Source organism: Schistocerca americana, chromosome 3, assembly GCF_021461395.2.
Source record: "Schistocerca americana isolate TAMUIC-IGC-003095 chromosome 3, iqSchAmer2.1, whole genome shotgun sequence".
NCBI classification, from domain to species: Eukaryota; Metazoa; Arthropoda; class Insecta; order Orthoptera; family Acrididae; genus Schistocerca; species Schistocerca americana.
Genome location: NC_060121.1, coordinates 272378477 through 272393502, shown reverse-complemented (window position 1 = coordinate 272393502; position 15026 = coordinate 272378477). Strand labels below are relative to the sequence as shown.

Sequence of the window (15026 nt, the reverse complement as noted above, 5' to 3'; positions counted from 1 at the left end):
GCAACTTTGTGCAACTACTACCCTCAAAAATAGTCAGATGACATAGCAAGATTTTACTAAGGTTATTCCTCTTTTTCAAATGTACTTAATCAAATTCCAACCAAGCCAGGTGTTAATGCTCTGCAGTAAGTCGATTTATTATATTTCTTACTCAAATACTTTGATTACCATAGAATTAAATATTTTGTTATAATCGTCGGTTTTCTGTTGTATTTTGTTATACTAATGATTTCAGACATTGTATTTCTGCACAAAATTTGAATAATTAATATTTTATTATTTTCTTAACTCATGAAATTTGATAAACTTGACTGCATGTAAGTCCCCTCCCACTTACATACACTAAATGAAATCTTGTAACAGATCCCTCCCATAGTATTAAGGCCCCTATTAGGGCAAACTGTCTTTCCAGAGAGTGACGGATGCCATTTTGTAAACAATGTTAGTCACCACTTCTCTGGAAGGGGGAAGGAATGTACATGGTAGCAGTCAATCAAGGAATATTTTAGGGAATTGGTTTAAAAAATTTATTGCAAATCCCCAGTCAAATGTTTACAAATTTACTCCTAGAGCAACTTATGCTGTGCCTACATGACACAAGTTGCCTGTCTTTCAAAACTGAGGCAGTTCTTTCCAGTTAAAGCTGCTGACAAGAGATGCCCTGAGACCTCTGCTGAAGCTGCTAGTGAATTCATGCCGTTGGTTTTAGCCAATAGCATGCATGGGATACATGTCACATGCGTGACACTGGAGTGTTCTGCAGTGCAGAACACAGTTGCCTCTCTCTTTTGTAATCCAGACCTCAAGTAGAACAGATGTCTTTTCGGAAGGCAGATCCTCTGGCTCTGCTTTTCATGACTGGCCTCCAACATAAGTTAACATGAACCGCTTCCCCTTCTGTTGCCCATTTCAATTAATTGTTCAACGTCCTAGACTGGCCTAAACCTGGTAACTTCTGACCCTAGGTGCACCCCTTGTATGCCATACACTGAAATATATTCTCCTTATTGTACCTAATTTCCAGTTCTGTCATTTAATGGCAGCCCTGGATGCCCACTCTCAAGTCCTGACTGCTCAGCCTCCTGCACAACTTTGTCACAAGGCATATGTAACAACCTTCTTCCCCCTTCCATGACCATATACAGTACACCTCATTCAGCCACTTAGTAACATCTTCATCATCAATTTCTTCTCCTCATGAAAGGTTGTGGAACATGTCAGTGTATGAAGTAATTGACAATTCCAAATTGACTGGCTCATCGTTGTCCCTCATTACTGGGTTCAACTCGGCATCAATGGATGGCCACAATTTACTCCAGCTCTTCATTATGGTAGCATTCTCCACTTCATCCCATGCTTCGGCTGCTTGGAAAACAACATAACATATGTTAATTGCTTACCATGCCTTCAGCATAGTCTCGATAGAGTCACTTTCATTCAGCAAGGAGACGAGAAGTGAATGTTGATAATGACGTTTAATTGATCCCAAAATTCCCTGGTCCATGGGCCAAATTAGGGCTGTCACATTGGGTGGGAGCAAGAGTGCTGGTACATGTATACCATCAGACTTTAGAGAAACATCTGAAGGATGACTGGGAGCATTGTCAATTATAAGGATAGCTTTCTGTGGAAGCTTTTCCTTCTTTAGCTCTTTTCTCACTGCTGGTACAAATGTTTCATGGAACCACTGAGAGAATATTTGTCTGTCCATCCATGCTTTCTTCTGAGTGCAATCCTGCACTGGTTGAGTATTTATGTCAGTGTGTTGAAAACAACATGGATGTTGAAATTTTCCAATCATCACAAGCAGTAGTCTATGACTCCCATTTGGATTACAACACACGCTGTTTCTGTTGCTTGTAATCACGAGCTTCCTTCTTGTTCTTGGCAGCTAATATTTTTGAAGGAAACATCTTGTAAAAGAGTCCTGTTTCATCAGCATTATACAAGGCATCAGCAGTTAAATCTTGTTCCTCCGTTATCTTCTGTAACTTGGTTATCATAAGCTGAGTGACTGTCAGATGCCGAATGCTGTGTTGTTTTCTCCAGTTTGAGAGCCAACCTTTGCTCGCTGCAAACAAGTTACTACTGGCAAGTCATTTGTTACATCCAGCTGCTTTTTCCTTTATAATCGGGCCACTGACTGGAATCCCTTTACTGCATTGTTGTATGAACCATCTATAAACAGCTAGCTACGTCCAGTTCTTCATTCTCACTCTTTTGCATAATCTTCCATTTTCCCAAGTCACTATCCATTTGTATTGAGTACTGTTGAATAACGTCTTTCTTTTTGACATCATAAATAGTTGCTCATCCAACACTGAACTCAGCAGCAATGGCTTCCTGTGAAGAACCTCAATTTAACTTATGTAAAATTTCGAGTTTCTGCTTGAGGTCTAGTGTAACGTGTTTCGTTTTAGAAGACATAATTCCAAACTGTAAAGAAAGCTACAATTTCAAATACAGTATATAAAGCACTGTTTGACTAAGCATTGTTGTGCACAATAATTCATTGTGCACATGTTTTTGGATGTGCACTGGATTACTGACAGGTCGTACTAGTGAGGGCCAGATTAGTGAGAGTCTAGTGTAATTCTTTCCAAAATCCAGTATTACAGTTTTGCAGCCTCAATTTTTCTGCTTCCAAAAGATGCAACATTCCTAAAATAACATGTCAGTTAACAAAATATGCCAGAAAGAAAATATAACTTTCAGTAAATTCTTGACAGGGTTTGAAAATCCCAATGTACCTAAAAACTTCTCTCTCGTGAAACAGTACCTATTATTCTGCCATTTTGCAGTCATACAGCTTTTGGTTGAACAAATTTAGTTCATTAACAATTGCATCTTTGTACATTTTAATTTTCCTGCCTTTTACATTAATATCCAAAATTTAATAGCTTTCCAGGATCTCCTCCCAAAACCCTGAATCGATTTCAACCAAATTTGTCAGAGAAACAACAGGTCTTACAGTTATAAGCAATATGGGGTTTATAACCTCCTAACTCCAACAGGTGTAGAGATATGGCAAAAAATTCAGCCACTGGCATACATGCTGCCCCTCACAACAGGCTTGTTGTGTGGGAACAGTATCGGCCTGCCAACCTTCTTCACAGGGCAGCCTGCATCTGGGGAAGAAACAATTTTGCAGGCCCCAACATGTAGCCTAACCTGCCTGACAGGTATGTTGTGGGACTAGTCTGGCCTGTGTTACTGAACTGTGTTGCAGGGGCCTATGAGCGTGGCTAGGGACAAGGCGAGAAGTATATAGGAGGGGATGGACAGATTGAGGTGGAGGAGGAAATGTACAAAGGGATATGCATAAGAGGGAGATGGAAGATGTAGAGGGGTGGTAGTCAGGTGAAAAAGGGAGAGGGGGAGTTGGAAATGGAAAGAGAGAGGGGATGGAGGAAATAGACAAAGAGAGAGGGGATGGAGGAAATGGACAAAGAGAGGGGAAGAGACTGAGAGTATGGGGAAGAGGAGACAGACAGAAGTGGGAGGAGGAGGTGGACAGAGAAAGCGAGGAAGAAGTGGACACAAAGAGGGGAAGGAGTACATTTGAACTATATATGTGTCGAACACATTTGCAGATAAAGCCACAGGGAAAAGGCTAGTATTTTAATGTCTGTATGTCTATAAACAGGTGTCAAGCACCAAGTTGCAGTCAGTCACAGCCCAGCAACAAAATTGTGATCTCCTATGTCAGTTCTGAGTCAGTAATTTGTTTCAATGCAGCACATTGTGTGGTATCAGCAGTGCCTTCATCAACTGGAAACAGTGCATCGTGCTTCACTCGTATCTCTGTAGAATAAACATTCAAATAAGCCACAGCAAGCTGCTGTTATAGAGCTCTAACTATATGCTGTCAGGTAGCACTACATATGTCTCCAATTGCCACACTAAGAGCTCAGCCTTAGATTACATTCAGGTTATTGCCAGTCTACTCTCACACCAAGCATAAAGATAGCAGTGGCACGAGATCTTACAAACCTAACATGACGTCGGTGAGAACTTTACAAACCTAGAACAATGCTATTGCTCTAGTGAATATTGATAACTACCACTAGTGGAAAAATGAGAGAGGAGGGAGAGGGAGAGGGGGAGGGAGGGAGGGAGGGAGGGAGGGAGGGAGGGAGAGAGAGAGAGAGAGAGAGAGAGAGAGAGAGAGAGAGAGAGAGAGAGAGAGAGAGAGAGAGAGAGAGAGAACTACATTATGCATAGTTATGTACGCTTTATACTGAATACACTGTAGATAAGTACATTTATGCTTTAATCATTCTACAGTGTTTGATGTATACTACAGTGTTCATCTATTTCATTACACTGATGGACACAACATATGTTACGTTAAGCACTATCAAGTCAGTCAGTGTTTTGGTTTCATCATGTTCAACAGACAGATAGTGTTCAACAATAATCATTACACAAACATCTATGTTAATCCGTCTTTGTCACTTATGAACAATACGAAACCAAATACAGAATGTGAAGCTTACTGATCTGTGTTGTAAAACCTATAATATTACCTTACAAATATTACATCACAAATTAAAAATCTTACACCCAAAATGTTTACAAAGAATAAACACGAAGTGAACATTAATCTCATCTGAGTGTGACACTCATTTTACAACTGTCTGAAGTTCTTGATATAGATCAAAAAGAAGTAAAGTGAGGAAGAACTCCCTTGAAACTTCATAGGCATCAAACAAGACAGGAAGACTTCAAATGGTATAAGGTTTGTAACAAGAAATAAGTAAGTAATTCTCATCATACACAGAACAATCAAAAGTTTTTGCCTAATTGCAATGTGGTGTATAAAGCAAACAACAGGAAGTTACACATATGCATAAAGTTCTACACTCCAAGACCAGAGTTCTCCATGCAGGTAGTATAGAGACCACATGAGTTTTCAGAGAGGTAGAAGGTCAAAGGTAAGCACCATGCCAGATTCAGTTTAGAAACCACAGAATGAGAAATGAAGATGCATTACAGAGGAAGAGAAATGAATAATTTCGCTAAGAATTGGAAGGAAACTCCCAATTTTCTGAAGGTAGATTTTCATTATTTATTCAATAACTTTTCACTATCCTTCACCTTTACTTCTTATTGTGTCCCTTCTATCATGTTTGAGCTGAAGCTGACATAGTATCTGCCTTTGATCTCCTATTCTCTCTGTAGCTGTTCCCTTAATGTTTGCCTGTGTCCTCACAATAAGTATTTTCCTCCCAACCTCATCCTCACTTAAGGAAGATGTAAAACATTCCAAAAGCTTTGAATATTTTTTTCTGCTTTTAAGTGTTTTTATTGGCAGTACTAAAATTTTGCTCCTAAAATAAGTACTGGCCAGCCACTCTATCTTCTTGTAAAATAAATGTTCCCTCATTTTACAATGATATATGATTCACCCAGTGATGTATTCATCTAATGAGAACCATTAATTTATTATTTTATCCTTTGTTATAATACATTACTTGCTTTTGCAGTGTCTTTTTATGAAAAATGAATTTTTTTCACTCTTTATTTATCTCCTCAGAGGAATGACCACACACTTCATTTACATATTTGTAAAAGACCTATAACATGCCTCCAACATCTAAGATAAGCTGTCTGAAAAATAATGGTTTATTGAATACCTCCATGAAACTGTTAAACAATTTTATATGAAAGGTGCTAGCACAGTGAAGATTGTGAATGAAGTTTCCTCAGAATTTTTGTTCTCAAAGGCACTGCAAAGAAGCTGCCTAATGCCATTAACTCTCTTCAAGATATACTTAGGTCATGCCTTAAGTTCAGTAGAGGGAAATTTAGTTATATGGGAATGACCCTTATAATTGTGAAGATAGTGAAAATAAAAGTTGTGCGTTTCAGAAGGAGGCTTACCATGTGTCCAGCATTAGCTCAGACACTTTAGGATTTTTAGTGCTGTCTGAAATTGCAGATTTCTCCAGGATTGCAAAAATGTCTGGCATTTGAGAACTTTGAGAGCCAAGGACTTTTTTTTTAAATTTAGACTTGCTTGTTTGACATCACATATTTAAAACTTCTCTTACAGCTGTGCCTCTCTCAGCTAACCCAGGAGTAAGCACTGATATGAATGGGGAGGTGTTGCTATCAGGTCCACCACAGCTTTTCATGTAGTCATTTAGCATGACAACAGGTGCAATGTGCTTATGTTGTTACCATGTGTAAAGTAACTCATTTAAATGATTTTGATCATTCTATCTCAATTCATTTTTCACCTCCCGTTTAGCAATAGAAAATGTGTGTTTAATGTTTTATGCTATCTCCTACCAAAGAATTTCTATGCACTCTAAAAGAAAATACTGATGCTCAGAAACAAACAATGGAAACTCCAGGTAGGAAGATATGTCATGTTGTTGACAGGCACAATTAAAAAAGTTCACATATATCTTTCGGCCAAGGCCTTCATCTGTAAAAGAGAGACACATACACACACTATTGTGTGTGTGTGTGTGTGTGTGTGTGTGTGTGTGTGTGTGTGTGTGTGTGTGTTTTACTGAGGAAAGCTGTGGCTGAAAGCTATATGTGAGTGTCTCTTAATTGTGTCTGTTTCCAACTTGACCTGTCTTCTTGATCCTAAGTAGCAATCTGTCTTTTCTATATTGCTGATGTTCAGGAACAAAAATTATTCTCAAGTGTACACAATTTTCATAATCCTAGTACCCAGTACTCATGAGTTTTCTTAAAGTTAGAAAGTTTCAGTAAATAAATTTATGAACTGAAATTATCTGATCTGATTCAGAAGAAAGTGTAAAGGTAGTTAACAAAATTATAAAAGATTCCATAAATATTGATGACCCACTTAATGAATGCACATTGTTGAACCAGGTAACTATAAAGCAAATGGTAGACTGTGGTTCAAGTTCTGAAAAGGAAATCAATTCTGAAAATTGGAAATCAATTTTTAAGGTGTTTCAAAAGACTGGTATTTCATGTTGCAATATTTCTAAAATGGTTCAGTTTGTGACATCTTTGCCTGATATATCTTTTCTAGTTTAGAGAGTTTTTTCAATTGTGAAGAACATTTGGTTTGTAAAAATGGGTACACTTTCAGTATCTATTGTTAATCATCTGCTAAATTTTAAAATTAATTAAGAACTTTCTAATTGTGACTTTAATGATGTAATTAAAACAAACAAATCATTTCTGAAAAAGTTGTGTCTAGTGAAAAATGGAACTGAATAAATAAAGAGTAATGCTGCGGTAGACTATTAAGACTTTTAAGTACTTTCAAAAATACGGTAATATGTCCTGGGTAGGACCCAGGAAAATATGGTAAGCCCATTCAAAAGCTGGAGAAGAGTAGGCCTATGATATATAAAGGCTTATAATTAATATACAGAGAACTGAATATCTCTATGTAAGACATAATGAGGGACAAATTTAATCTGAATGATGAACTCACCTTCAGAACAAGTATTGCACAGATAAATATGCAACAAATGTTGATTAAAGTGAGACACAGACTAATAATTCCCATGACAGACAGTTCTTTTGCTTTGCTGTCATCGTAATATAGTGGTTCATATCCTGATGTGAAGTTGGGCTGCGATGGGTCTTCACCCTGGAGAACTAGCACTGTGTAATTTTTATCATTCACCACAGTACATGCTAGAGCCCACATAATGCCCTAGAATGAAAAAAAAATAGATTTTATGTGTTGTCTAATAATTTAATGCAAGAGTACATAACAGGAAAAAAATACCTACACAATTTACAGCTGGTGGCAGCAAGGATGCAGAAATGGCAACACCAATCAGTGGTCCAGCACTGCCTTGAAGTAATGCTAAGGCAACGCCAGTCCCTGAAGGTAAAGCCCACATTACACCAACCCAAAGAGAACGATAGTTCCCTCTGAAAAAAAGTCCATGGATTTCAAAAGCTAAAGACATTAAAAAATCGTGTTCAAAAGCCAGCATGAATGTAGAACATTGGTTTATATTTGCAACCATATAAATACAAAACCTGAATTATTATATATTGACAGCAGGATCTTTAGACGAAAAACAAAGAGTATTAAAGTTCAGGAAGATTTATAAAGTTCTTATCAAGTTGGGAAAGGCAACAAAAATCATAATAAAAAGTCTTTTGGCCATAGAGTCTGACAATCACAGTCCTGAAACAAGTTCTGATCATAAAAAAAGTGGATGATGATTTTAATTTGAGTTGCATGATGGAATGGGATGAATTGAAAAGAGATATATATTAACAGAAAATCAAGAACTGGAAATCATCACAAAGTTAAGTCGGCTGACCATGGTAACAAAAAAGAAACGGCTCACATCAAGAAAACAAAGGACACTTATGCAAGGATACTTAAACATGGTTAGAAGTGAGAGCAAATGTACTGGGTGAAACAACAATAACTCACATAAACCATGTAGACAACTGTTTAAATAGATTGATGTGTTTAATTTCTCCCATTATGATAGAAACAGAATTATTTTTCCTTCTCTCATTCATTTTACCTTAATTCATATATATTCCTGTTACAAGTATGAAACAGTCAACCACTCAGTAACCTTGCCAGATGTGCAAATTAATCACACAAACATACTGATACTTGTAACATCGCCAATAAGCTGCTCACATGAGTGTTCAGAGTGGGCCAAATAAAAGGCTATTTAGCCTCAATTTGCTACTATAGAACCACCTTCGTAAGCAGACTTGTAGTGCTGATTGTTTATCATGTGTTTGGTGCAAGGGATCCTGAACTTGTGGTTTCCACCATCTCTTGCCTATGTGGGACTTTGCTTATGAAATACATGTTAATCAGCTAGTCACACTGGGACGTCGTCCTTCTACTCTAGAGCAGTCTCCTAAAGGTTTCTCTTGTGACTCTGACGAATATCCCTCCAAGAACTGTTTCTGCTTTGATTCATGGACATTCACATGTTAGAGAAGTTGTTTAAGTTAATAAACATTGTGGCCCAAATTGAGGGTTAAAACACTGGTAATGAGGAAGTCCTCATACAAATCTGAAGACAGTATGGCCCCTCCCTGGCTGAAATGTTGTGAATAACGTGACATTTCACATATGACCGGGAAATCTGGGAATTTCTTTTCCTTGTTTGTGTATACACCCTGTATTAATATAGCAGGATGCCTTTTGACATGGCTAGTGCCCACACAATTTTCCTGAGTTTTCTTGAATAGACTACTGCCAGCATTCCATACTGTGTCAATAACCTTGGTGAAATTCTTGTCATTGGTAATACCATGGATGCTGTGCAATCTCTGCTTGGTTTTTGCAACCTTTACACATATATTATTTATGTGTAACTTGTAAAAACATGCCTTCTTTCAGCCTTTAATCACTTATAAAGGTTGTACCCTCAATGAAAAACGCTTTCAGCCTGCCACAGAATATGTCGAAGGTATTCAGAATATGCCTGTGCCTATATCCATTAAGAATCTCCAAGTATTCCTAGGAAAAGTGAATGACTATGTGTAATTTATTCCCCAGGCAACCTCCATATCATGTCCATTCATAAAAATTGTACCTTTCCAATGGTCTGAAGAGTGCAATCGTGCTTTTCAGAAGTTGAACCCTTCCAATCAGCCTTCCAGTCTTGTGACTTACACGTCCCATTTGCCATTAGTGTTGACCCTAGGTGCATCTCCACACAGATTAAGGGAGGTTCTGATTCATAAATTAGAGAATGGAAGGCCAATTGTATTTATGCCAAAGGTACTTACTCAAGCTCAGATGCTTTACTCTCAGAACAAAATGGAAGCACTGGCCATCATTTTTGGTGTCCATATATTTTGAAGATTTCGTATTATCACAGGTATTACTTTATCACCAACCATAAGCTGCTCGTGTCATTTTTTGTAACCAAGGGTCACATTGTTAGAGCACACAACACATAGTCTTTGTTGTTGGGTTTTCTGTTTTGCAAATTTCGAATATTCTATTTTTTGTCACAATTCACTTAGCATTCTAATGAGCACATGCTATTTCACCTGGTGGTAGGTGTGGATCCTGAATTTGACTGCCCGGAAACAGTCTCTTTCATATCAGATACTCAACTAGATGAATCATGCTACAATATCTCAGTTTAACCCACTTCTTCAACAGATCCTGTAATAAGTCGACTCAGGTTGGCCTTCCAAGACCTCTAGAGTTGACTCATCTGGCCTTAAGTGACTTTTGGATTGGTGGCACCAAATTCAGCTCCAGTAATATGTGGTGCTCCTTACAGAAGATGACAAACTGTGCCAGGTGGTGGCATTGCCCTCTCTGCAATATCAGGTGCTTCAACGTATGTATCAGTTTGACTGAGGGATTTGCATGATAAAGCAACTAACACAATGATATGTCTAATGGCCCTGTATGGACGCGATTTTACACAGGTGATGTTTGTCAGGCACACCGACTGACACTACCAGTGTTCTGGTCATAACCACACTGACACAGCCCTGGAACCAGGTTCATGCCAATTTCATGGGCTCTTTGCCAGGAGACATATGTTTAATTGTCATGGACTTTTTTTTCCCACTTCCTGTATGACTTCAGCTGATAACAATGGAATGGAGATTGCACCCCACATGCTGGTAACTGACAATAATCCCTAATTCATGGAAGGTGATTTCCAAAGCCCCTTTCTATCCAGCCTCAAATTGGCTTACAGTATGAACTGTTCACACCTGCAAAATCAGGAAGCTTTAGGATGTACAAAATTGGCTTCAGTGATAAACACCTTGTTACTTTCTTACAGATCCATGAACTCCAGTGGTCAAGATCCTGCATGGGCACCCTCACTTCTGAATTTCCTGTGTACACCATCAGAACACGAAGAAGACACTGCCATGCCACTCCATGTGAGTGTCTTAGTGTAGGCACATACATTTGGGTACAGTCCAGGCCAGATCCTGAAACCCATGGCAAAACACATGTGCCAGATGGTACTGGTAGCTACATCACTTTTGGATGCTGTGTCAACTTCACAAGCAACACCAGCTGCAACAACCTGGGCTGTGGCTTCTTTCATCTGTACATCCACCATCTTCACCACTGCAGTCACACCATAGTTTTCTCCACTTATAAATCTCAGAGGATGGCCACTTTGTTCTTCCTTCCTGCACGCTGTGAGATAAGCAATTGGAAGTTTATCTGGCCTTACCAACAGCTGAACCACTGGGTCTACTGGTCTTGCAGGAGCACCTCCACTTCCACATATCTCTGGGTTTATGAAAGAAGCTCCAGATCCAGAAGCAGTGTCACTGGCAGCCTCAGATGTCTCCTAGGAGCTACTGTCATTACACCACCCATCTATTGCCCACTTCCAGTGTGTCCTCTCCTTCACTGAGCAGGTGATGGCACTACACACTGGTTCAAGGCTGGAGGCTCTTAATAACCCTCTACAAGTAGACTTGGCAGTGCTGATTTTTTTTCCATGTGTTTGTCACAAGATCCTGAACTTGTGATTCCACCACCTCTCGCCTATGTGGAACTTTGAAATATATATTAACTGGTTAATTGCTTGGGACCTTGTCCTCCTACTCTGGAGTGATCTTCCAATAGGTTCTATTGTGATTCTGAAAGATAATGCTCCAAGAACTGTTTCTGCTTGATTCATGGACTAATTTGTTATTTGCTTATTTCAGAAGCTGTTTATGTTAAATACTGCATCCCAAAGAAAGTGTTACAGTTAACCACATTCATATATTACTTGCAAGAGATATCACACACTGTAAGTCATAAATAATAAAACAACATCAAATCAAGTATTGACACATAGTGACACACTAACGGTATGTCAACATAAGCCAGGTATCACCTGCCCTCACACTTCACCTTAAACTATTGTCAAGCCTATCACTGGCTACCACTTCAGAGCATGTAGTATTTAAGGGGACAAATTAGAACAGTTATGCAGAATGGTTATACACTGAAGAGCCAAGGAAACTGGCACACCTCCCGAATATCATGCAGGGCCCATACGAACACGCACAAGTGCCGCAACACAATGCGGCATGAACTCAACCAATGTCTGAAGTAGTGCTGGAGGGAATTGACACCATGAATCCTGCAGAGCTGTCCATAAATCCATAAGAGTACGAGGGGGTGGAAATCTCTTCTCAACAGCATGTTGCAAGGCATCCCAGATATGCTCAATGATGTTAATGTCTGGGAAGTTTGATAGCCAGTGGAAGTTTTTAAACTAAGAAGAGTGTTCCTGGAGCCACTCTGTAGTCGGGTGCTGCAGTGTTCTGCAGGAATTGCCCAAGTCTGTCTGAATGCGCAATGGACATGAATGGTTCAAATGGCTCTGAATACTATGGGACTTAACTTCTGAGGTCATCAGTCCCCTAGAACTTAGAACTACTTAAACCTAACTAACCTAAGGACATCATACACATCCATGCCCGCGGCAGGATTCGAACCTGCGACCGTAGCAGTCGCGCGGTTCCAGACTGTAGCGCGTACAGCCGCTCGGCCACCCCGGCCAGCAGACATGAATGGATGAAGGTGATCAGACAGGATCCTTATGTACATGTCACCTGTCAGAGTCGTTTCTAGATGTATCACTCCAACTGCACATGCCTCCACCAGTTTGAACAGTCCCCTGCTGACATGCAGGGTCCATGGATTCATGAGGCTGTCTCCATACCTGTACATGTCCATCCACTTGACATGATACAATTCAAAACGGGACACATCTGAGCAGGTAGCATGATTCAAGTCATAAACAGTCCAATGTTGGTGGTGATGAGCCCAGGCAAGGCATAGAGCTTGGTGTCATGCAGGCATCAAGAGTACATGAGTGGGCCCTCAGCTCAGAAAGCCCATATCAATGATTTTTCAATGAATGGTTCACATGCTGACTCTTGTTGATGGCCCAGCATTGAAATCTGCAGAAATTTTTGGAAGTGTCACACTTCTGTCACGCTGAACAATTCTCTTCAGTCTTTGTTAGTCCTGTTCTTGCAGGATCTTTTTCTGGCTGGAGTAATGTCCAAGATTTGATATTTTACTGGATTCCTGATATTCATGGTACATTTGTGAAATGGTCATAAGGGAAAATCCTCACTTCATTGCTATCACAGAGATGCTGTGTCCCGTCACTCGTGTGCTGACTATAACGTCACATTCAAACTCACTTAAATCTTGATAACCTACCATTGCAGCAGCAGTAACCGATCTAACAACTGTGCCAGACACTTGTTGTCTTACAAAGGTGTTGCCGACCACAGTGCCATATTCTACCTTTTTTGTATATCTCAGTATTTGAATATACACTCCTATACCAGTTTCTTTGGCACTTCAGTGTAGGCAAAGTGGAGACATGACTGGACTATAGCAGAGAGAATCAGGAGCATACGCTGGATTTTACCTGGAAAGGGGCAGTGAGAAAACTGTTTATCAGGTTTGTTTACATATATCACTGAAGATGGGAAGGAGTTAGATATTACACAGCACACACATTAATTGATATTGTCAATAAAATATACATTCAGTGGTTCTGTTAAGAAATTTGCCAATGAAGCAGAAGAAAATAACCACCATTACGTCCTGTAAACTTCTCTCAAACTTCATTTTATAAATAGCTAACCTTTTTATAGATTCTGGAAACTCATTAAAAATGTTTATTCCTGGCTAATGAATGACTTTTTGGATCATTGTAAGTGATTTTAAGTCATTACCTTATTCACATTACTGATTCAGTGAATTGAGCTGTTGGTTTGAAAGAGAGACTTAATATTCACAAGACATTTCAGTAAGGAGTACATACAGGGTGAAGCAGTGAAGACAGGCCACATCAGATATATTCAGTGAGCATAAATGTGTTAAGATAGAGTTTTCAAAAAGTTATAGCAGATAGTGTGCTGAATTTTCTGATGTATGTGTGGAAATTTTAACATAGCTGCTGAATATGATAGAGTTTCTCTAATGAAACTAAACACCCGTTTCTGTGGCATTAGAAATAGGATCTCAGTGTAGAGCTTGAACTAATAGTAACACAATAACAGCTACACAAATCACTGTCTCACCATCACAAGAAGAGGTTCCACAAATGTCTGCCCTACTAAATTAAATGTACACAACCATGTGTGTAATCAAGAAGGGCAAAAACATATATTATGCTCAGCAAATTAAACAGGGCAGCAGAAAATCAGAACCCATGTGGAAAATTATAAAATCTGAAAGAAATAGAGGCAAAACTTAGAATGGGGAGCAGAAAATGTCATGGAAAATGGAACACATAACAAAAATCTGAAAAGAGCAGCTTCAGAATTAAATAACTTGTTCCTCTCTGTAATTGAAGACATAGGAATGCAATACACACAGCCTCCCTTAGAAGCTATGAAACTATGTAGTCTTACCCAACATACGCCAACAACACTTAACTTGAAATCCATAACACCCAACGAAATTGTAAACATCAGATCCCTAAAAAGTACCAGCTCGTCTGGGTATGACAAAATATCCAACAGATCACTAATCAACAACATATTGTGTTATTTATATGACCTGTCTATGAAACCTGGAGTATTTGCCTATTGATTAAAATATGCTACAGTGGTGCCAACATACACAGATGTTGAGAAACATGTAATATCTATTGACCTATCTCTCCATTGCTAGTTCTTTCAAAAATATTTGAAATGGTATATGAACACCTAACACAAAACGGCTCACTGACACTCTCCCAGTTTGGCTTATGCAAAGGGCTATCAACCAAAGTGAGAGGGCAATATTCAGTCTCACAAAAGAATTCCTAGACTAACTGAACTGTAGAAGGTATTCTGTGAGGATTTTCTGTGACCTCACTTATGTTTTTGAATGTGTAAAAAATAATACTTTAACACAAGATCTCCCATGCTATGGTATCAAAGACCAACCACAAACTTGGCTGGAACAGAAAACAAAGAGCTGCTCTAACAGGTGCAAGTGAAGCAGTAATACCAGACTGGGGAACTGTTACATATGGTGTTTCCCAAGGCTTGATTCTTGGACCACTGATCTTAATGGTAAACATTAATGACCTACC

At 39.0% G+C, this 15026-nt stretch overlaps 1 protein-coding gene across 1 annotated transcript in view; it reads right to left on the bottom strand.

Moving 5' to 3' along the window:
* LOC124606011 overlaps nucleotides 1-15026 on the bottom strand; it is a gene marked incomplete at its 3' end in the record, with an annotated part of 268057 nt that overhangs the window by 39054 nt on the left and 213977 nt on the right. Inside the window, exons 9-10 of the mRNA XM_047137974.1 lie at nucleotides 7737-7881; nucleotides 7433-7657 (exon numbers count right to left, since the gene is read on the bottom strand). Of these exons, the coding sequence (XP_046993930.1) occupies nucleotides 7433-7657; nucleotides 7737-7881 (370 nt within the window). The remainder of the gene's footprint in view (nucleotides 1-7432; nucleotides 7658-7736; nucleotides 7882-15026) is intronic.